The sequence below is a fragment of the Strongylocentrotus purpuratus genome, unplaced genomic scaffold (assembly GCF_000002235.5).
Source record: "Strongylocentrotus purpuratus isolate Spur 01 unplaced genomic scaffold, Spur_5.0 spur5_scaffold_4, whole genome shotgun sequence".
Taxonomy (NCBI): Eukaryota; Metazoa; Echinodermata; class Echinoidea; order Camarodonta; family Strongylocentrotidae; genus Strongylocentrotus; species Strongylocentrotus purpuratus.
Window position 1 is genome coordinate 10,632,698 of NW_022145610.1, and position 25,436 is coordinate 10,658,133.

Consider the following 25,436-nt stretch of genomic DNA (forward strand, 5'->3'; position numbering starts at 1 on the left):
TTTTAATGCATAAAATATTATCAGTTAACTAATAACTAATGGTAAATCTGAAGTTATACATATATTTTAAAGATATTGTTTAATTGTATTGAGCGAGCCACAATTTCGAATTGTGTGAAAATGGCAAAGTGCACTTCTATCAACTTTGCTTGGGATATTGCCACGAAATGTCTCTCAGACAACACTTTCCAAAAGGTGAGACCAATAATATTTTGTTTTATCGTAGATTATTAAATGAAATTTACTCTTGAAGTGTTAATTAGCGATTATCTATGTGTGGTAACTTATGATTTGTGATCAAACAATGGCTTAAAATTCGTCTCATTAGCTCCGCACCAGCATATAGGGTACAAGGGACACGACTGTACTTCCCGCGCCCTTGCCTTCGGGGAGGCGGCCCGTGCTGGGAATGATAAGGTCTGTTGAGTGTTAATTATGGGGATGGACTTGAAAAACTTGAAAGTTGACAAAAAACCGATGAATGATGATCAAATATGATTTTGTGTCTTCCAATTTTGAATGATTAATTTAAATAGTAGAAGAGCAAATTTGACATTTCGGACAATAAATCATTCAAATTTCAATCATTGTTGTGCGAATTTAAAAGAAACAAGTTTGGGTTTTGTTTTGTTTTGTTTAGACTAGGTTGGTTAGCAGAAAAAATTAATGGAAAATGAAGAATTGAAATCCAGGAAGTGATTTTCAATATCGACACTAATTTTTACTTTTAATTAACTTTTTTGATGTAGAATCATAGTCGAACATTTCATCATCATAATGTGAAGTCCATTTCCTTGTAGGAATATTTGTTGTTGAACTTGTTGTTATCTGTTGACTTGAATATCGTAATTGCTACGTATTTCTCCAAAAAAAGGAAGACAAAAATGCATTTACCACATTCTTTTCTTGTCTTCTATAAGTTCTGACGAGAAATAAAAGACTATTAAAAACCTGATGAGTGAAAATTTGGTAAACCTATACTGACAAGGACTTTTGTTTCATATACAGGAGCAGCATATTGACAGATTAACAAGGTTCAAGCCCGCGGTCGAGTATCTGCTCGAGCAGGGTTTGGAGATCCTAGTTACAGAATGGTTTATGGAGACTTTCCAGCAAGACCTGCAAAGCAGGATCGCGCCAAACTTCTGGTCCACCTTCAAGATTGACGACACCTCGTCGTCAACGATCTGCCTGGATTGCCTCGCGCATGGAATAAACATCCTCCACTCCTCAATCGTTCCATATGCTAACAGCCTCAGTCTGCTTGCCAGCGTCCTCCCCAATGGGGGCCGGTCACTCGAGGAGCGCTTTGATGTCCTCGTGAAGGCCCTTCTCTTCTATCGCACTCCGATGCACTTTTCTGAAGTCGTTAAGACGGTGTACTCGTCTGTCTTTAAAGCATTTAGCGATGGTGATGACAAAAAGGAACGAATCAGAACGAGCGATGACAGTGAGATGGACATGGATGAGAGTACGGACATCGAGAAGGATGATGGTGATGATGATGAGGGAGGAGACACAGAACATATATCGGCCCCCTCTAACTCGGATACCCTGACAGCTTTTCACCAAATAAATGCACAGTTGTAAGGATTTCTTCATGGTTCTCTTTTAATTTAATTTATTATTGGGTGGTATTCCGGTAGCGCGTACTAACTAAGCACGTACTAAGTTAGTCCACACTTTTATGGAGTGCCTGTTGCCAACTCATTTACCCTGTACAGATTATTTTAATCCTGCGAAAGTGTCCAAAGAATTAATTTTGCAATGAAATACGAAGAAAAAGATAATATGAGTGTGAACTGAATTTTAACAAAGTCTTTGTTAGAATATCTTGTCATGAATATTGAAGGAGGAAGATGACACCTGCATTCCATAGAAGTATGAACTATAATTCTTGTTTAGTCTGGACTTAGTCACTGATTAACTTATGAGAAGTCACCCATTATCATTGTTGTTGTTGTCGTTGTCGTCGTCGTCATTATTATCATTATTATTATTACAATGTGAGGGTAATACACAAATAATCTCAAATTTGGACTCATTTTGCAGGTATTCCCTGGGCTTGCTTGAGAGGGTGTGTGGTGAGCCTGTCACATCTATTATCCATCAGAAGATCAAACATCACGTAATACACAAATAATCTCAAATTTGGACTCATTTTGCAGGTATTCCCTGGGCTTGCTTGAGAGGGTGTGTGGTGAGCCTGTCACATCTATTATCCATCAGAAGATCAAACATCACGTAGACCAGCAGTGCGCTGGAGAGTTCGAGAAGTCGTTCATTTTGTCGCTAGAAAGTGTGAGTGATCCTCAAGCTTGTTATACATTTTTGCCCCAAAAATCTGCATACCCATACAGTGTCCTTGCTTGCTTGGTGCCTTAATCGATCTGTTCCAGACATTGGTAATTGATCTTAAAACGTGTTTGAAATGCTTCAAAATGTGAATCAGGGACCCGTTTCACAAAACCTTTTTTCAATGACAAATGACAAAAATCAGTGACAAATCTGCTGATAACCACACCACTTAGAAGCAAGGATTTCACTAGCTTATAACAAAAAATATTGCACTGATGACAAGTTTTGTGAAATAGGGCCCAGATTGCACCAGAATGCATCTTAGAACCATAGAGCCCTTTTCAAAGCAAACCCTGGCCACAAGGGGCTTTGTACACATCCTTCCACATTGAAATTGTACATTATTGAATTTTGTGGACCTCACAACTTTTAGGGTTAGGTACAATAATAATAATAATGGTGGCTTCTTGTATAGCGCACATGTCCGTCACGTTGTGACGCTCCTGGCGCTGCCCCAATTGTTGGCTGCAAGTGCTAATTGACTCCATGGTTGATGTTGTGAATTTGACAAGTGTTAGAAAGTGACTGTAGACATCCCATTGAAACTTGAGCTAATTTTGATACACACTTTTCAATGGGATGTTGGCGAATTTTGTACTTGCATCAGTTTCGTGAAATGATACCTGCCAGGGGGGTGTTTCACAAAGATCCTAAGTTGGACTTAACATTTACGTAGAGCCGTTAGCATCTTTGAAAATATTTTGTAAAACTTATTTTAAAAGGAATAAAATGTTGATTCAAATCTTTCATATTTTCTATTATCAAGGAGATTTCATGTTCTTGATGTAGAATTTATGAAAAGTATAAAATACTTGAATATTTATTTTATTTTAAGGCTAAAAATGGCTCTCCATAATGTTTAAGTCCAACTGAGAGTTAGGTTCGACTTAGGATCTTTGTGAACCCCCCCCCCCCCCCCCCCCCCCCGTATGTCATACTATCTGGCTTTCAATCTGTCCTCGGGTATTTAAAGCATTTTCATCAACTATACCAGTATTGGGGTGACAGGGGGAGAGTTTGATTGGCTAAATAGTACCCAGCAAAGGTTGATATTTGAACTAGTATCATATATGTACAGTAAGCATGTATTTTGTCAAATGAAATCTAGTAGAGTTGCTGAAACAGAGCAATGCATCAAAGATTTTTGCTGTTATTGTCTCACTTTCAGTGGTTAGACAACAAAGTGATGGGATGGCTACATCTAGTCTTCTTTGGCAAGAATGCAGAGCGCCCTCAAAGTCCCGTCATGTCACAGTCCCTGCAGCAGTGGAAAGAGAGGCTTCAGTACTACTTGTATCAGACATTAGCTGAATTGAGAATTCAGGTAATATCATCCGTTTTTTTCTTTATTATCCCATTGTCTACGGTATTCGGAGAGTCCAAGTGTTCAGTAGTCAACAGATTCAATGTACTAGGGGGCGTTTCACAAAGACTAAGATCTAAGTTGGACTTGAACTATGGCAGGCCATTAATGCCACTGGTTGCTCTCACCATTAGTCTCTCAAAGGACGTCACAAATCTACAGAATTTACATTTTTTTATAGTTTATTGTTGAAGGAAAAAAAATGTGCATTTGTGACCTAGATTTGTACCTCCCTTGACTGCCTTGAGAGACCAATGCCAGGAATGGTGAGAGCAACCAGTGCCATGAACGGCCTGCCATAGTTTAAGTCTAACTTAAGTCAATTTGATCTTAGTCTTTGTGAATCACTCCCAAGGTTTAATACATTCGATTTGCCAAACTACTCCATTAAATTCTTGGAATTTATGTATAAAATCTTAAATTTGGAAGTAAATAAAATGATGCTATATTTTTGTCTGATCCATGCGCTTGTATGGATAGCAAATTGATAATTGATACAATCAAAATCTATACACTAAACAACTAGGGTAAGCATCATATAATCTTACTATTGAAATTAAATTAGTTTTATGCAACTGATCAATGCTAAAAAAAGCATCCATAATCTTAAAGCCTATCTGCACAAGTTTGGCTAGGTTTGCTTGGTCACTGGCAGGCTGTTATCTCATCAAATTAGCTCCCAATTAGCATAAGAAAAGGGGGACCATGGGGGATCAACTGGTACCGCTTAGGCATTGTTGGCTATACAGAGGGTGCAAGTAGCTACCAGTAATGCAGTCCCGCTTTAAATGAAGTGTGAACTGTCTATTGATTGTTGTAGGAGCTGTTCAACATTATCGTTGAATTCCCCGAATCGATGAGTGCTCTGAACGACCTCAAGAGCTGCCTGGAGAAGACCGACCTGAGAACGAAGCTGGTCCAGTCTCTGCGGAGTGCCTTTGAGAACAGACTTCTTCATCCAGGTAGGTTTTGATTGATTGATTCAGGCCTGATAATTACCCATTTTAAATTGGTTTCCAGATTTTTAAATTTTTCTCCTGATTTTTTCCTGATTTTTATTTTTATGCCTCCGCCACCGAAGGTGGTGCCGGAGGGCGTTATTTTTTTATGCGGCACAGATTGGGGCTTTTTTTAAAAAGGGGTCTTGATTTACAGACTAATACTGGTCGTGTGCGTACTAGACAGTATAAGTAGTAGAGGTCAGTTTTTAATAGTGTTATATTTAATCCACTACCGCATAGAAAATCATTACATCAACAATTAAAATCAAATTGGAAATCTGAAGAGGAGGCAGCACGTCAATAAGGAGAACATCACAATAATTAGTCAATAAAACTTAACTAATTTAAACGAAGAGGAATGTTATCTAAACACATAGTTCGCGATGGATATACAAACTTCTTCGCAGCGCTAATGCGCTAGCTATAAACATGACTAGTCTCACGTACGTGCAGACACTATTCAGAAGGGAAAGAACGTACTTCCCATAGGTTTAACACGCGCCATGCCCCAATCTGTGCCGCATAAAAAAATAACGCTGCCGGAGGCATCATGTTTTCGGGTTGTCCGTCCGTCCGTCCGTCCGTACGTCCGTACGAGTTTGCGATGGTATGCTTGTGTGTTTAGTTTTACGTATGAGATATCCTTGTGTGTCACTTTAGACTTGTGTGTCTAGCCACACAAGAAAACTATCATATTCAGTGTCTAAGATGTCTGACATGTCATTTCTAATCAACTAAGATTTAGTCACACAAGAAAAAATTTTCCCCCAAAAAGGCCCAAAATAAATGTCCAAATTTTGGAGAGGGGTTGTGTCCAAGTAGCCAAACGGAATAGTGCCATCTACAGTTAACATCCAGGTAGCTAGGTACTATGCGCATCTACAGTACTTGTGTGTGTGTGTGTGTGACTTGTTAGTGTGTAGTATTTGTAGGCAAAGTAGTAGGCAGTGTATGGCTCTGTGTATGTGTGTGTCATGGGTGGATGGTTTTGTGTGTGCAGTGTATATAATACATGTAATGTTTTTTTATGCCACACAAGCCTTAATTTTCTTGAATTGGACAGGGGTAGACAATAATGTCGTTCTGCCACACTAGCCTTAATTTTCATGACTTGGACAGAGGTATATAATACATGTAATGTCTTTCTGCCACACAAGCCCTAATTTTCTTGACTTGGACAGGGGAAGATAATAATGTCTTTCTGACACACAATCCTTAATTTTCTTGACTTGGACTGGGGTAGATAATAATGTCTTTCTGCCACACAAGCCTCTATTTTCTTGACTTGGACAGGGGTAGACAATAATGTCTTTCTGCCACACAAGCCTTAATTTTCATGACTTGGACTGGGGTAGATAATAATGTGTTTTAGCCACACAAGCCCTAATTTTCTTGACTTGGACAGGGGTAGACAATAATGTGTTTCTGCCACACAAGCCTTAATTTTCTTGACTTGGACAGGGGTAGACAATAATGTCTTTCTGCCACACATGCCCTAATTTTCTTGACTTGGACAGGGGAAGATAATAATGTCTTTCTGACACACAAGCCTTAATTTTCTTGACTTGGACTGGAGTAGATAATAATGTCTTTCTGCCACACAAGCCTTAATTTTCATGACTTGGACAGAGGTATATAATACATGTAATGTCTTTCTGCCACACAAGCCCATTATTTTCTTGACTTGGACTGGGGTAGATAATAATGCCTTTCTGCCACACAAGCCCTAATTTTCTTGACTTGGACAGTGGTACAGGTATATAATACATGTAATGTTTTTATGCCACACAAGCCTTAATTTTCTTGACTTGGACTGGGGTAGACAATAATGTTTTTCTGCTACACAAGCCTTAATTTTCTTGACTTGGACTGAGGTAGATGACAATATCTTTCTGACACACAAGCCTTAATTTTCATGGCTTGGACAGAGGTAGACAATAATGTCTTTCTGCCACACAAGCCTTAATTTTCTTGACTTGGACTGGGGTAGATGACAATATCTTTCTGACACACAAGCCTTAATTTTCATGACTTGGACAGAGGTATATAATACATGTAATGTTTTTTTATGCCACACAAGCCCTAATTTTCTGGACTTGGACAGGGGTAGACAATAATGTCTTTTTGCCACACAAGCCTTAATTTTCTTGGCTTGGACAGAGGTAGACAATAATGTCTTTCTGCCACACAAGCCTTAATTTTCTTGACTTGGACTGGGGTAGATGACAATATCTTTCTAGCAACACAAGCCTTAATTTTCTTGACTTGGACTGGGGTAGACAATAATGTCTTTCTGCCACACAAGCCCTAATTTTCTTGACTTGGACAGTGGTACAGGTATATAATACATGTAATGTTTTTATGCCACACAAGCCTTAATTTTCTTGACTTGGACTGGGGTAGACAATAATGTCTTTCTGCCACACAAGCCTTAATTTTCTTGACTTGGACAGGGGTAGACAATAATGTCTTTCTGCCACACAAGCCTTAATTTTCTTGACTTGGACAGGGGTAGATAATAATGTCTTTCTGCCACACAAGCCTTAATTTTCTTGACTTGGACTGGGGTAGATGACAATATCTTTCTAGCAACACAAGCCTTAATTTTTTTGACTTGGACTGGAGTAGATAATAATGTCTTACTGCCACACAAGCCTTAATTTTCTTGACTTGGACTGGGGTGAATGACAATATCTTTCTGACAAACAAGCCTTAATTTTCATGACTTGGACAGAGGTATATAATACATGTAATGTCTTCCTGCCACACAAGCCCATTATTTTCTTGACTTGGACTGGGGTAGATAATAATGCCTTTCTGCCACACAAGCCCTAATTTTCTTGAATTGGACAGTGGTACAGGTATATAATACATGTAATGTTTTTATGCCACACAAGCCTTAATTTTCTGGACTTGGACTGGGGTAGACAATAATGTTTTTCTGCCACACAAGCCTTAATTTTCTTGACTTGGACTGGGGTAGATGACAATATCTTTCTGACACACAAGCCTTAATTTTCTTGACTTGGACAGAGGTATATAATACATGTAATGTTTTTTTTATGCCACACAAGCCCTAATTTTCTTGACTTGGACAGGGGTAGACAATAATGTCTTTCTGCCACACAAGCCTTAATTTTCTTGACTTGGCCACACAAGCCTTAATTTTCTTGACTTGGACTGGGGTAGATGACAATATCTTTCTAGCAACACAAGCCTTAATTTTTTTGACTTGGACTGGAGTAGATAATAATGTCTTACTGCCACACAAGCCTTAATTTTCATGACTTGGACAGAGGTATATAATACATGTAATGTCTTCCTGCCACACAAGCCCATTATTTTCTTGACTTGGACTGGGGTAGATAATAATGCCTTTCTGCCACACAAGCCCTAATTTTCTTGAATTGGACAGTGGTACAGGTATATAATACATGTAATGTTTTTATGCCACACAAGCCTTAATTTTCTGGACTTGGACTGGGGTAGACAATAATGTTTTTATGCCACACAAGCCTTAATTTTCTGGACTTGGACTGGGGTAGACAATAATGTTTTTCTGCCACACAAGCCTTAATTTTCTTGACTTGGACAGAGGTATATAATATAATACATGTAATGTTTTTTTTTATGCCACACAAGCCCTAATTTTCTTGACTTGGACAGGGGTAGACAATAATGTCTTTCTGCCACACAAGCCCTAATTTTGTTGACTTGGACAGGGGAAGATAATAATGTCTTTCTGCCACACAAGCCCTAATTTTGTTGACTTGGACTGGGGTAGATGACAATATCTTTCTGCCACACGAGCCCTAATTTTCTTGACTTGGACAGAAGTATATAATACATGTAATGTTTTTTTATGCCACACAAGCCTTAATTTTCTTGACTTGGACAGGGGTAGATAATAATGTCTTTCTGCCACACAAGCCTTAATTTTCTTGACTTGGACAGGGGTAGATAATAATGTCTTTCTGCCACACAAGCCTTAATTTTCTTGACTTGGACAGGGGTAGATAATAATGTCTTTCTGCCACACAAGCCTTAATTTTCATGACTTGGACAGAGGTATATAATACATGTAATGTTTTTTTTATGCCACATAAGCCTTAATTTTCTTGACTTGGACAGGGGTAGATAATAATGTCTTTTTGGCACACAAGCCTTAATTGTCTTGACTGGGACAATTAGGGTAGATGATAATTATGATGTATTTTTTTTGCACATAAAGTTTACTTTTTGTGACTTTGACAGGTATAGATGATTTGGTATCATCCTGCTACACAAGCCTTAAAGGTAATACAAAGTTTTGGTATGGGGTCGTGAATTTGGTTCAAATGAACATATTGGAAGCATATGCGATCCTACAATATTCACTGATCGTTGTCGCGGTCGAAATCGACTCTAAAGTTATGAAATTATAAATAATAAACACTTTATGTTGTATAGCTCCCTCTCAAGGTCAAGATATTAATTAAGCTATAAAACAATGTTTCTTGACTAAAATCGACCGATAAGCTATTCCCGTTCGGAAATTATATACCACAACTACATATGGTCGCATCTACCATTGTACGGCCGTAGGAGCTATTTGAAATTTATTAAAATTTACCGGGAGCACCGGTAAATCTTAATATTAAATTTTTCTTGAAAGCAGAAGTGTTTTAAGGGTTAAAATTACTAGTGCTTTTAATACATCCACATCCACAGGGGCATCCAAATATATCAAAATTGTAAAGATTCACTATCCACCCATTTTTCAAAATTTCCCAAAACTTCATGACTTTGACAGGCATGGATTATTATACAAATAATGAATGGTTATGAGTTCAATAGTACAAATATTTTCATGAGTTGAATAGAATAAATGTTAATCTTTCAACGAATGAAAATATTCGCACTATTAAACGAATGAAAAACATTCATTATTTGTTTTATACTGTACAACATCAAAGAAGATCTAATAGAACGTTAATCAACAAATTATGCTTTACTCCTTATATTAAAGATAAATTAAAGTTGGAGTCAAGTGAGCCTTCTCGATTACATTCAGATTGCCTTCGTGTCAGATACACGCGCATACACGGGATACGCGCAGGGCAGAGAGGTACGCAGTCTGCATATAACCAAAAATGCACGGCGCATATAACCAAAAATGCACGCCAACAAGGTTTGGATTGAAAGGCCCTTGCCTCCCCCCTCCCCTCAGCAAAAAAGAGAAAGGGAAAGAAAATAAAGAGGAAGAAGAAAAAACAAGGGGGAAAAGATACGTTTTTGCGCCCCTCTCACCCCCACCCCCCTCCAAAACGAAAACAAGCGCCAGATACGCCACTGGACACCACAGGCATACTCAGTGGCGGATCCAGGGGGCCGAAACGGCCGCGGCCCCCCCCCCCCCTATTGGCGGCGCAAAAAAAAGGGAAAAAAGAGGAAAAAAAGAAGAGAGAAAAAAAAGAAGCATAAGAAAGGAGAAGAAAAAGAAAATAGAAGAAAAGAGACAAGAAAGAAGAGAAAAGAAACACAGAGAGAGGGGAAAAGAAAAGCCCCCCCCCCCTTTCTCCCTCCCACTCCGGGGTCGGAAGGACAGAACTCGTGTTCCCAAAATCTCCGGTAAAGGAGTACTTTTCACCCAACAAAGTCTGACCCGTAATACACAAAAATCCGGCCCGTACTGACTTTACACACCGGAGATAGAGGGGTGCTTTCAAACAGAGGGAAATACGTACGCGTACCCTAGATAACACTGAGTGGGGGGGGGGGGGGAAGTCGGGTGAGAAAGATGGAAAGACAAGGAAATGGCGCTTAGTGACAGTAACTTTCGAGCCACGGAATCAAAGTTAAACGTTAAAACAGCCCCTGCGCTGTAAAGTCAATTTTGTAATTAACGGTAGGGGGGCCGCTTCACAACTCTTATTTTGCTCTTCATTTGGCCTCAGCTCATATAAACTCGCTTGAGCTTGTATTTGAGCTCATGTTGGTAGTAATCATGGACACGGGCGGTGATCCTGGGCCCGATAGGAGGACACGTCCGCCAGGAAATTTAGAAATATAGCTAGAAAGATATATAGCGGAAAGAACTTACAAATTGGGCTTAGGGATTTCCTAGAGTGCATAATGTCAGCATTCAACATTGCAAAATCTCACTTGGTCGCTACGCCCCCTCACCCAATAACACAAAACTATGATATGACACTCGGCCCACGCTCCCGGCCGTGATTTATCCATGGTTGTTGCAATAATTTTTGTTCTTTACTATTTCTACTAACATTATTGTGTGCTATCACAATCATAATTGTTTCATTTTCCCTTTAAAGCAGGCGCGTAGCCAGAGTCGAGAATGGAACAACGAATCGTCTTCTTTCTCTAATAATTTCATTAAGCTATGAAAGGTCAAAGCTTACGCGCTTTGCGCAAGAGGGGGGGGGGTGGGAACTGAATTCAGACAAGGATTAATAATCGAGAATGGTACAACAAATCCTCTTCTTTCTCTAATAATTTAATGAAACATCAAAGCTTCCACGTTTCGCGCGGGAGGGGGGAAACTGAATTCAGACAAGGATTAAGAGTCGAGAATGGAACAACGAATCATATTCTTTCTCTAATAATTGCATTAAACAATGAAAGGTCAAAGCTTCCGCGCTTCGCGCCGGAGGGGGAGGGGGAACCAAATTCAGACAAGGAAAAAGGGTCGAGAATGGTACAATGAATCGTCTTCTTTCTCTAATAATTTAATGAAATTATGAAAGGTCAGAGCTTACGCGCTTTGCGCAGGAGGGGGGGGGGAACTCAATTCAAACAAGAAATATGAGTCGAGAATGATACAACAAATCGTCACTTTCACAAAATACATATTATGCTCATATTTTTGCTCGCTCATTTCGCTCACTAGCCGAATTGTGAACTAGAAAATTACCTTTTCGGGCAAGAGGCTTCAGCCCCCCCCCCCCCCCCCCGATGAAAATGTCAAAAAAATGTGTAACTTAAAAACGGGGAATGTTGATATCGGACAAGAGACGTGAAGTGAGCTTGCCCCCCTTTCCAAAATTGTGCCTGCTTGTAGGTACCGGCATCGTGCTTCTAATATGACCTTGTCAGTATTGGTATGTTGAGTTGAAAAACAGTCTGCGCATTTTTCAAATTTCCGCCCCCCTCCCCCTATTGGAAAATTCTGGATCCGCGCCAGGGCGTACTGATGGGGGGGGGGGGGGGGGGGGGCTCAGTAGATACTAGGCGTATGGTCAGGTCCAATCCCGCTCAATAATTTGTAGGTCCATGAGTCCTAATAAAAATTACTTTCTACAAAAACATTATTGTCGTATAAACAATTACTAGTTTCTTAAATAGCAAACTAAAATGGATAATGGGCCTGCTTGGCTTACTTAATGTCTCAGTGGCGTAGCCTGGATAAGATCAGTCGGGGGCAGGGTGGTGGGGCAAGATTTCCAACAAGGAGGACAATTTACGATAGGATTACATGTGTGTTATGTTTTACTCTTTTTTTTCCCTGTCACCACATGAGCGGGGGTTGGCTCTATATAATTATCAAAGATAACAGATAAAATATAACTACTTTAAAAAGAGACAACTATTCAGGGCTATATGTCACCCCCTACAGGACCAGGACGGGGGGGGGCACGTGCCCCCCCAAATTTCCAAGATCGGTTGAACTTTTTTAGACCCCCGTTTTTGTTTACCTCGATCGATTACATGTATGTGCCCTCCCAAACATCAAACTCTGGCTACGTGCCTGTACAGGACGCCATAGCTGTGGGGATGGCCTCCATCCAATATTTCCCTTTGTTATTATTATGAATAGCGACCCTCTTCTCGTTTTATGAACGGCGACCCTCATTTTGTTTTATGAATAGCGACCCTCATTTCGTATTATGAATAGCGACCCTCTACTTCTATTATGAATAGCAACCCTCTTCTTCTATTATGAAAAGCGACCCTCTACTTCTATTATGAATAGCGACCCTCTACTCCTATTATGAATAGCGACCCTCTACTCCTATTATGAATAGCGACCCTCTACTCCTATTATGAAAAGCGACCCTCTACTCCCATTATGAATAGCGACCCTCTACTCCTATTATGAATAGCGATCCTCTACTCCTATTATGAATATCGACCCTCTTCTTCTATTATGAATAGCGACCCTCTACTTCTATTATGAATAGCGACCCTCCACTCCTATTATGAAAAGCGACCCTCTACTCCTATTATGAAAAGCGACCCTCATCTTCTATTATGAAAAGCGACCCTCTTCTTCTATTATGAATAGCGACCCTCTACTCCTATTATGAATAGCGACCCTCTTCTTCTATTATGAATAGCGACCCTCTTCTTCTATTATGAATAGCGACCCTCTACTCCTATTATAAATAGCGACCCTCTTCATCGATTATGAATAATGACCCTTATGAATAGCAACCCTCATTTTGCATTATGAATAGCGACCCTCATTTCGTATTATGAATAGCGACCCTCATTTCGTATTATAAATAGCGACCCTCTTTCTGTGTTATGAATACCGACCCTTTTGTAATATTATGAATAGGGACCCTCATGAATAACGAACCCGATTTTGTATTATGAATAGCGACCCTCTTCTAATATTATGAATACCGACCCTCTTCTTTCATTATGAATAGCGGTCCTTATGAATAATGACCCTTATGAATAATGACCCTTTTCTCCAATTATGAAAAGCGGACCTTATGAATAGCGGTCCTTATGAATAGCGGACCTTATGAATAGCAAACCTTATGAATAGCGGTCCTTATGAATAGCGACATTGACCCTGCAGTACAGTGGTCTGAAATCAGATTATTAATTACTGGCTCTATAGCTCTTAAAGAGAAGGTTGAGTTCTGGGAAGAGGTGAAAAATAATTTGTGAGCATTATCATTCCTATTATGCAAGTGTGGAAGAACATCAGATAAGACATGTTCCCTTAAAAAGCATGGCTCTTCAAATGCCTTCATATTCTAAATATGTCATGTAACATCGTAAAACTCGGGGGAATAGCCTTTTTACGCCACGTGGTTGTGTAGTCCCATATACATCTTTCTGTGTACAGTGTTTGTAACTTTACCAAGACTTGGCCAAATTTCTTATCATTTTGATGATTCCAGAACCTTGCAATACACACAAATTCTTATATGCTAGATGATCAACCTTTTCTGGTCGATTCCACACCGTTTCTTTCACAATGCAATCGCAAAACCAGAACTCAACTTCATCTTTTAGTTGATTAAACTACTAATAGTCGTTATTTTCCCACTTAAAGACATTTTCAAGCCCCCTTTTTTGGGAAGTTCTAAATTAATATTGTCTTTCAAATGCTGTTGGAATTTAACCTTTTCATTTTTGGGGCCTGCAAATGGACATAGTACCTTTAAAGTTCCAGATATGTGTAAAACGTATTCCATTAGCAAATAATGAAATACTCAACTTTGCCTCTGAAGAAATAAAAATTCTTCATAGTTACGTGACATATTCTTTTTGTCAATACTCCTCTTTGAAAATCCATCGGCAAAGTGATGTTGAGAATTTTAATGGATATCTGCATTTAAAGTGAATTTTGATGTGGAATTGGGAAATCTTAATGAATTTTGATATTTGGAATCTCAAAGTTTGTGAATTTCAAAGTTTAAATTCATCCAATGTACAGAAAGCCAGTGCTGTAAAGTCTTACTGCCACACAAGCCTTAATTTTCATGACTTGGACAGAGGTATATAATACATGTAATGTTTTTCTGCCACACAAGCCTTAATTTTCATGACTTGGACAGAGGTATATAATACATGTAATGTCTTTCTGCCACACAAGCCCTCATTTTCTTGACTTGGACAGGGGTAGACAATAATGTCTTACTGCCACACAAGCCTTAATTTTCATGACTTGGACAGAGGTATATAATACATGTAATGTTTTTCTGCCACACAAGCCCTCATTTTCTTGACTTGGACAGGGGTAGACAATAATGTCTTACTGCCACACAAGCCTTAATTTTCATGACTTGGACAGAGGTATATAATACATGTAATGTCTTTCTGCCACACAAGCCTTAATTTTCTTGACTTGGACAGGGGTATATAATACATGTAATGTCTTACTGCCACACAAGCCTTAATATCCATGACTTGGACAGGGGTATATAATACATGTAATGTCTTTCTGCCACACAAGCCTTAATTTTCTTGACTTGGACAGGGGTATAAAATACATGTAATGTCTTACTGCCACACAAGTCTTAATTTTCATGACTTGGACAGAGGTATATAATACATGTAATGTTTTTCTGCCACACAAGCCTTACTTTTCTTGACTTGGACAGGGGTAGACAATAATGTCTTACTGCCACACAAGCCTTAATTTTCATGACTTGGACAGAGGTATATAATACATGTAATGTTTTTCTGCCACACAAGCCTTAATTTTCTTGACTTGGACAGGGGTAGACAATAATGTCTTACTGCCACACAAGCCTTAATTTTCTTGACTTGGACAGGGGTATATAATACATGTAATGTTTTTCTGCCACACAAGCCTTAATTTTCTTGACTTGGACAGGGGTAGACAATAATGTCTTACTGCCACACAAGCCTTAATTTTCTTGACTTGGACAGGGGTAAATAATCTTTCTGCCATGACAAGCTCCTTGGCTTTTCATTGGTTCCTCCACAGCATTGGAATATTATTGCATTACCTGTATTATATGTGTGTGATGTTTCTATTCAATGAGGAAAAAAGATAAATCAATTTTTTGGTCATTCAAAAGTCACAAATAAATAGTTGTATACTTTTTGGACATCAAGTTTTTTAGGCACACAAGCCTTAATTTTCTTGTCTTGGACAGGGTAGCTGATCGTCTTTTCTGCCACACAAGCCTCAATTTTCACGACTTAGGCGGGTAAATGATGTGTTTTTGCGGGACACAAGCCTTAATTTTCCTTACTTGGATAGAGGTAGACAATAATGTCTTTTGGGCATACAAGCCTTAATTTTAATTTTAAAAACCAGTCTCAACACATATTGTATTAAAAAACACACAAGATGCATTTTCATTTAATTTTAGACAAACACACAAGAAGTTGGGAATTAAGACACACAAGTAGTCTTTAGAAGGAAAAAATGAAAAGACACACAAGATACCCCTTTTTTTCAGACACACAAGACAAAAATCTCACAAGCATACTGTCGTGAGTAGTACCGTCCGTCCGTCCGTCCCGTTCGACCGTTATCACAATATCTCAAGAACCATTTAAGATTTAAACTTAAGACTCGGGAATAGTATTTATCACCATAGGAAGACGATCTGATTAGATTTTGGAGTACGTAGGTCAAAGGTCACAGGTCACAGAGGTCAACTTATGAAATTCCTTGTATTGAGTTTGTTAGCGCGATATCTCAAGAACCATTTGAGATTTAAACTTCAAACTTAAGGATAGTATGTATCACCATAGGAAGACGATCTGAATAGATTTTGGAGCACGTATGTCAAAGGTCAAGGGTCACAGAGGTCAACTTATGAAATTCCATACATTGAGATTGTTATCATGATATCTCAAGAACCACTGGAGATTTAAACTTCAAACTTAGTGATAGTGTGTATCACTATAGGAAAACAATCTGATTACATTTTGGAGCACGTAGGTCAAAGGTCAAGGGTCATAGAGGTCAACTTATGAAATTCCATACATTGAGATTGTTATCATGATATCTCAAGAACCACTGGAGATGTAAAAACTTCAAACTTAAGGATAGTATGTATCACCATAGGAAGACGATCTGATTAGATTTTGGAGCACGTAGGTCAAAGGTCAAGGGTCACAGAGGTCAACTTATGAAATTCCATACATTGAGATTGTTATCATAATATCTCAAGAACCACTGGAGATTTAAACTTCAAACTTAATGATAGTGTGTATCACCATAGGAAGACAATCTGATTAGATTTTGGAGCACGTAGGTCAAAGGTCAAGGGTCACAGAGGTCAACTTATGAAATTCCATACATTGAGATCGTTATCGCGATATCTCAAGAACCACTGGAGAATTTTCACTTCAAACTTAATGATAGTATGTATCACCATATCATAATATCTCAAGAACCACTGGAGATTTAAACTTCAAACTTAATGATAGTGTGTATCACCATAGGAAGACAATCTGATTAGATTTTGGAGCACGTAGGTCAAAGGTCAAGGGTCACAGAGGTCAACTTATGAAATTCCATACATTGAGATTGTTATCATGATATCTCAAGAACCACTGGAGATTTAAACTCCAAACTTGTTTAAATTGCTCTATGGCGGAGGCATCATTTTCGACTGCGCGCAGTCAAAATTCCATCTAGTTTTTAATATTTTGTTTAACTTGATTTTTTTTTCTTCCCGTTTTTTCCATTTCTTTTCCCCATTGTCTTCCAGGTGTGAACACAACTGATATCTTGACCCAATATATATCGTCCATAAGAGCATTACGGGTGCTGGATCCCTCTGGAATCGTCCTGGAGCTTGTGTGTGAACCCATCCGCAAGTACCTCAGGTAGGGCATTAAAAGGATAAAGCAGTAGAAAATCCGTCTTGTCAGTGTTCAAGAACCCATCTAGACATAAAGTTGGAGTCTGAATTGATATTTATGAGCTTTCAAACTCTTGTGATAGTTCACTCAATGAGGACGTTGAATAAAGGTGATTCTTTTTTAAGTATCACAGCCAAATATATTAGCATGGATTAATCTATAGTGATACAGCAGTTAGCTCACCACCTCTAAATCTTATTCTACATCAATTAACCTCATCAATAATTGTAACATTGCATTGAAAACTAATCAGATAGATAAAAGACTTGAGAAGTCCACCCCCACCCCAACGATTATTTTGATATATTTATTCTTCTTTAAATAGGTTCTTGCCAAATTTTTCTTTCTTCCATTATATAAATTATTGATTTGATTCATTTTTATGGTTATTTATTCCATATATTCATCAACATATTCATTTACATTCTTATAAGTTTATATGTTTGATAGTTACATGGTATATACAGAAAAGGGGTGGTCTTAATTGAGCAGGAGCTTGAAGTGCTGTCGTCATGAAATTCAAATTATTTTTTGGAACAGAACAAGAGAGGACACTGTCCGCTGTATCGTATCCAGTCTGACCGACGATAGTTCTAATGAGTTGGCCGACGAACTGGTCAAAGCTCAACCAGTCAACGTGGAGGAGGGAGCAGCGACAGGAACAGAGGAAGCTAACCCTTTCGACTGGCAGCCAGACCCCATCGATGCTGACCCAAGTATGACCTCTTTCAGATGACCTTTAACCTCACATAGACTAGTAGTTTGAACTGTGAACATGATCAGCAGGGCTTTGGTGAAATATTTTAAATGATTGAAGGGTTTGTAAGTTGGGAAAGCCAAGCGAATGAATTTGTTACGTAAGCTTTGTCTGCGAAGTAATGCCTTTACAGGTTTTGTGTACTTGTAAAAAAATACTTCTACTATAAGAAAATAAATAAGATATCATGCTGTCTTTATTAGGGTTTAGAACTTTACAGGATCTCAAATCAAATCAAAGTTTCCTGACTTGTCAATTGAAAATTCCTTTGTTCATTGCGGTTTTAGAATATACTGTAATCTCCTGTATGATATTTAGTTAAAAGTGTCCATGTAAATTTATATTTTTTATGACAATGGGAGTGGATTACTGAAAAATGACCTTTGAATCTTTGTACAAGCCATTCAAAGAGCTGTTGATATTTAATTTCTAAGAGCTATTGCTTAATATAACAATATCTGTAGTCTTAGTTTCGGGGATCAATGTGTTTGAATAAACTTAGAAAATTATTACATTACACTTGCTCAAAGTTGGTTTTTAGTGAAATACATGTATTTCAAACACTTTTCACCAAGGTCAAACATCCAAAAGCAGGAGAACGTCTGACATCATCAGCACGTTGGTCAACATCTACGGGAGCCGCGAGCTGTTTGTCAACGAGTACCGTAACCTGCTCGCGGACCGGATCCTCTCCAGCTTCAGCTACGATACGGCGAGGGAGCTGCGTAATCTGGAGCTTCTCAAGCTCCGGTTCGGCGAGACGCAGCTCCACCAGTGCGAGGTCATGCTGAAAGATGTTGCCGACTCCAAGAGGTAAAAACTTTTCCAAAACAGAAATTTCTATTTTTTATTTTTCTTCAGCATTTCCTTTTTAGGGCAGGATTTTTATTTAGGGCTGAATTGATCCACATTGTTCTTCAAATTGGCAACAATAATAAGTTTCATCTATTGCTATATTGTTGAAATAAAATGGAATGTCTCTGAAAATTTGCTAGTTGTTCATAATTTAAGGTAATTTGTTAGTAACTAAAACAAAGACAAAAACATATTTATACAAGTAGGTATTCTGTTTTAGGTTTGAAGGCACAAATCAGGATTTTTCTTTTCTTCCACAGAACAGATTCAACTGTAAAGTTGCATTACAATTTTGACCTCTTTTGAATGATTTAATAACTTTTGGTAGATATTGTGTATAAGAAATCCAAAATACTTTCTTTTTAATCCAGTCCATAGACTGAGAAGTCTTTTTTTTGCTAAGGATGCACTCACTTTTGTTAGGTTCCATACAGTTTCATACTTTGTATTTCTTCATTTTTTATTGTTTTACTGTCTTAAAGCGATCTTAATTTGGTCCTTTGATCAAATATGAAATTTGTTCAATGAAACCTTCTGTATACACTACAGGTGCAATACCCATGTTCTGAGTGAGAAGGAGAAGAAAAGAAAAGAGGAGGAGAAGAAGAAGGAGGAAGAGGAGAAGAAGAAGGAGGCAGGAGAGGAAGAGGAAGAAGGAGGAGCAGCAAAGGGAGGTGGGAATGTGGAAGATGGAGGGAAAGAAGAAGAGAAAGATGGAGAACAAGCGGAGGATGCGATCGATGGAGGAGAGGATAAAGAAAATGAAGAAGTGATTACTCCCAGTCCCACTCATCCAAGTCCAGAGGGGGTACCAAGTTCAGAGGAGGTAACGTTCTACAGGCTTTAAGAGTGGTCAAGTGTGACGTCATCAAAAACTATCTTTAGAGTTTCCAAATTTGAACTTCATTTTCCGAAAGAGCATCAAAAATAATGTCCAAATGTCGAAACCCAATTGAATATGTTAAATATTGGCTTTGATATGACCATCCAATAAATAGAATAATAGATTTCAATAGGAAATCACTGTTATTTTGCTCTGGTTCGTAATGTTATGAACCAAAGCAAAATAACAGTGGTTTTCCATTGAACTCTATTTATTGGGACGGCCATATCTCAGCCAATACTTAATATATTTAAGTGGTTTTCGACATTTGGACATTATTTTTGATGCTCTTGCGGAAAATGAAGTTCAAATTGAGAAATTCTAAGAATAGTTTTTTTATCATGTCACAGCTTCGGTACTCTATTAACCCTAACAAAAAAGGGCTATTTTGGAGGTTTTGAAGACGTAGGCGGAGGCATTAAATGCGACCATTAAATATTACGTGACACCATAACTGCTTGAAGTATATATACACAAATTAGATATTGAAAGATGTGCAAGATTCTAACGGAATATTCCTCAAGTTACGGGAAGAGATCTTCAAAACTCTGAAAGTATACACCAAAGATGTGACACCATCAACCAAGGTGTAAATGAGTACCTGGCAATCCATGGGTAGTGAAGCATTAATACTGAGGTGGCTACCATGGGTTACAAATAATTTGAGACATTTAGAATGGAAATTAAACCTAGGAGTAATTCAGCATTTGTAGGGGGTGATGAGTTGGTCATAAATGTGGGTCACGTTTTAATGAGTGTCAGTGAACTTGTATTTATGACAGTTTTGTGAAACACTGCTCAGTACTTTATCTTGAAAATAGTTCAGATGATACTTGTTTAAATCACTGAATGGCTTTCTCTCTTTTCCAGATGGACTTCAACACCATGATCCTGTCCGCCCAGTTCTGGCCTAACCTGAAGGAGGAGAAGCTTGAGGTGCCACAGGAAATCAAACAGTGGATGGAAACCTACACCAAATCCTACGAGGTTAGCAGATGAAAGTGATATCTCTTTATGTGGTTGCATGTTTGTGCAAGTTTGAATTGTAATGTCCTTTTTTCATTGATGCTCTTGAAACAAAATTCTTTTGTGATGTCTATAAACTTACCTGCTTTTCAGTGGATCCCTCCATTTCCACAGGTTTATCTTAAAATTTAAAAAAAAACACTATTATACAGGATATTTATGTATACTTTCTGTTTCATAATTTTAAACCATGTAAAATGTATTATATTATTGAATATTGAATTGTATATCTGATTTCTTGTCAAAATTACTGTTCTATTGGATATGAAAAATAAGCTGAAACTGAAACCTATGAATTTCAAACAAAAAGCCTAGTTTTACTCTATCCCAAAGTATTAGATACGTAGCTTATGGGCAGTTTAGACTGCCTCTGGCAATGGAAGATTTTGATTGATTAAACCGTCAAAATCTTCTGTGTTCAACCAACAGGTGTTGAAGGGTATGAGGACATTGAACTGGAAAACAAATCTAGGCCAAGTGACCCTTGACATAGAGCTACGAGATAGGACAGTGACCCTGACGGTCTCTCCTATACAGGCTACAATCATCATGCACTTCCAAGAGAGAGGTAGGTTGGAATAAGATACATGTATGAATGAAAGACAATAGAACTGTATTAATGAATCAGTGGTAGTTTAGTTTGTTTTTTTGTTTTGTTTTTTTGTTTTTTTTTTTTGGGGGGGGGCACAGGGGTGTATTTGACCTTTGACATTGAGCTAACAGATAGGACAGTGACATTAATAGACTCTTATATATGTGTAACCACCTGACATGCACTTTCAAGAAAGAGGGAGGTTGGAATAAGATTTGATATTGGGTCTATCACACACAGTAGAAGACAACAAAACTTTGTTAGGGAACCAGTAGTGGATCAGGGGTTGGGAGGGGGCAGGCACACATGGGGTGTATGTGACCTTTGACATTGAGCTATTATCATAGGACAGTGACACTGACATTCTTTCCTGTACAGGCCACCATCATCATTGACTTCCAAGACAAATATTAATATACACCCATAGAATACTTGGATGGAGTCTCAAACATATAGAGCAAAACAAATTTTGGTGATTCGTTCCCTTTAAAGGCATCGTTTAACAATGCTAAATCTGAGATGCATGGCCCTACCTGTTATCAGTGTCTGTGATATAGCATGATATTCAAGCCCTAAAAAAATTGCACTTCAAAAAAGTAAAAATCTTTGAGTGACCGATTTATCATACTCATTTTCCCCAATAAACTGTAGTGTTATGAAACTGTTAGGAAACCCAAAATTTGGTTTCGATTTCCAATCATAAATATCTTGATAATCAGACAGGCGATCGGCTTGTAAAAATCATGGGGTTCCTGACTGACCTAAAGGTTTATAATTATGATTGCAGCATGAGCTATATCCAGGATTTTGTTCAGAATCTGAGACAAAGTTGACCAATCCCTTTAACAGAAAAGTTTAATTTTGCATTCCACAGAGAGATGGACCATCCAAGAACTGAGTGAGAAGATGCAGGTGCCTGGGGGCGCTGTTCGTCGCAAGATAGCGTACTGGCAGAGCCAGGGCCTGCTGAAGGAGGAGTCACACGACACCTTTGTCTTGGTGGAAGAAAAACAAGGCTCCACCCAGAACCAGGAGATGGTGATGATTGACAGCGACGAGGAGGCGGAGTCAGCGACTGCGTCAGTGGAGGACCAAAAAGAGGAGAATCTTCAGGTAACTAGACAAGGGGGGTGTTTCACAAAGATCCTAAGTCTAACTTATCTCTAAGTTGGACTTGAAAATTATGGAAAGCTGTTAGCATCCTTGAAAATATTTTGTAACAGTTATTTTAAAAGGCATGAGATATTAATTCAAATCATTCATATTTTCTATTATCAAGGAGATTTCATGTTCTTGATGTGGAATTTATGAAAATTCTAAAATACTTGATTTTGCTTTTGAATATATTTTATTTTAAGGATACAAATGGCTCTCCATAATTTGTAAGTCCAACTTAGAGTTAAGTTAGACTTAGGATATTTGTGAAACACCCCCCTGTTAGTTTAATTTAATCTTTAGAGCAAGTTGGTTTGAAGGAAATCAGACTGAGCAGAGAAACAGAGTCTTGGTAATCCAATAAAGAATATGAAGTGATGCATTTTTTAAGGGTAATATCACTGCATACATAGGAATTTCATTTCCTGTTGGTCGTGTCACTGTGATTCATTGTTGGACAAATCTCCTTTTGCTCTTAAACACAGATGGAATGAAATCAGGGATGCCAGTTTTCAGGCCCCGACTCCTTTCCACATCAGGGTTTATCAGGCTTCATATTGTACCTAACATATGAGGCTCTAGCATGTCTGGGTCTCTCTTCAGGCTCATCTGGAGAAACCAACTGGTATCCCTGTAAAATGTAATTTTTCAAAAAGTGATTGTAAATTGGGCAGATGCTGTCCAAGTGAAAGAGCCCGGGTGCATAAAACCAAGGGGTCTTTATTACACAATTTAAGCTAACAACCAACCGCTCATGGATTTTGATTTTTCTTAAACCTTCAGTGCTGATTTGAGATATTATTATTTTCCCTGACAGATGTACTGGTCATTTATCACTGGCATGCTGATGAACCTTGAGAGCCTTCCGTTGGAGCGAATCCACTCCATGCTCAAGATGTTTGCCATCCAGGGCCCTTCCACGACGGAGTTCACCGAGAACGAGCTCCGACATCTTCTAGAGACAAAGGTCAGGGAACAGCAGCTTGTCTACTCGGCAGGGACCTATCGCCTTCCTCAACAAAGGTAGAACCGGTTTCTGAAGGACTTTGAACAAAGTTTTGATTATCCAAGGGCTTTCCCGGATAGAGTTTACGGAGTATGAGCTCCAACATCTTCTAGAGACCAAGGTTAGGGAACAGCAGCTTATTTACTCGGCCAGGACCTATCGCCTACCAAAACAAAGGTAGAATAGGTCTCTAAAGAACTTAAAGGAAAGTTTTGATGTTCCAAGGGCTTTCCCGGATAGAGTGTGCAGAGAATGAGTTCCAACATCTTGTAGATTGGGTTTAGGAAACGACAGCTTCTTCTTCTAGAGACCAAGGTTAGAGAACAGCAGCTTATCTACTCGGCAGGGACCAATCCCCTTCCTCAGCAAAGATAGAACAGATCTCTGAATGCCTTTGGAGAAAGGCTGGATGTTCCAGGGGCTTTCTCGGACAGAGTTTACTGAGAACGAGTTCCGACATCTTCTAGAGACAAAGGTCAGGGAACAGCAGCTTATCTAATCGGCAGGGACCTATCGCCTACCACAACAAAGGTAGAATTGGTTTTGAAGGACTTTGCAGACAGTTTCGATGTTCGATATGGCTTTCCCAGATATACAGAGAATAAGCTCCAACATCTTGTAGACAGTGCTTAGGAAACACCAGCTTATTCTTCTAGAGACAAGGTTAGGGAACAGCAGCGTATTTACTCTGCAGGGACCTATCGCCTTCCTCAGCAAAGGTAGAGTAGGTCTCTGAAGGATTTCGAAGATGTTTGCCATCCAGGGCCCTTCCACGACAGAGTTCACCGAGAATAAGCTCCAACATCTTGGAGACTGGGTTTAGGAAACAGCAGCTTGTTTCCTCAAATGGGACCTATCGCCTTCCTCAGCAAAGGTAGAACCGGTTTCTAAAGGACTTTGAAGAAGTTTTGATGTTCCAAGGGCTTCCCCAGATATTATTGACAGAGAATGAGCTCCACCATCTTGTGAACTGAGTTTCAGAAACAGCAGCTCATCGACTCAGTTGGGACCTATCGCATTCCTCAACAAAGGAAGAACAGGTCTGTGTAGAAGATGTATCCAGTACCAATTGGTTTGTAACAAAGACAAGCTAAAGCATATCTAAGACACTACAGTCCGAGAACTGCAGCCCTTCTGCTTGACTGGGACCTAGTGCTTCAATCAAGACAGAACTGATATTTCAAGGAATATAGGTAATTTCTCAAATTCATTTCATTGGCCTACCTGCAGTACCAAACATAGGACACTCATAAGAACTATGCCTTCACTTTGACGACCACCAGCAAAATGAGGACGCCCCTGTTCCGAGAACTCTGTAAATACACCCTTTAACGGTTACAAGAGTACGCATGCGCTGACATGGGCGCCATTTCTAATTACGAGTAATTAACAAATACTCGTAATTAAAAATGGCGCCCATGTCAATATGATTTCATCGCACAGCACAGGCAGTGACGCAATAATACATGCGCATCTGAAAACACTGATGACGCAATGATTACGCGCATATTAAAATGGCGGCCTTAACTGTGAAAGGGTGCATAGTTTAAAATTTGATGCACTTTCACATAGGGGTACCGGTAGGTTTATTTAGGTGTTCCATTTGGATGGAGAAAGTAGGTCCTCGGTTTATATGCTGTGAATTTCCAGATCGTCCTCGGGATGTTTTAATGCCTTCAAACATTTGGCTTTGAATATCTAATAACGCACACCCCATCGCAGCTCTAACTATTTGGACTTCATTTGTCGCCATTGTAATAGAAACTGTAATAAGGTGTATATATTGAATAAAATTATACATATGAACTTTGTAGATTACTTGTCAGTTAGTCTTTTATTATGGACTGAA

General features: G+C 38.8%; 1 protein-coding gene across 1 annotated transcript; it reads left to right on the forward strand.

Annotated features, from left to right (window-relative positions):
* The first annotated feature begins 107 nt into the window (after window positions 1-107).
* Window positions 108-25,400, forward strand: LOC591001 (anaphase-promoting complex subunit 2). Its single transcript, XM_030997641.1, has 14 exons — window positions 108-195; window positions 1,009-1,586; window positions 2,053-2,123; window positions 2,240-2,301; window positions 3,527-3,682; window positions 4,542-4,683; window positions 17,160-17,277; window positions 17,854-18,029; window positions 18,646-18,883; window positions 19,475-19,751; window positions 20,679-20,795; window positions 21,264-21,402; window positions 22,301-22,539; window positions 23,399-25,400. Exons 1-14 carry the CDS (start codon window positions 121-123, stop codon window positions 23,606-23,608), a joined length of 2,598 nt encoding a protein of 865 aa, XP_030853501.1. The 5' UTR covers window positions 108-120; the 3' UTR covers window positions 23,609-25,400.
* Window positions 25,401-25,436: the final 36 nt, after the last annotated feature.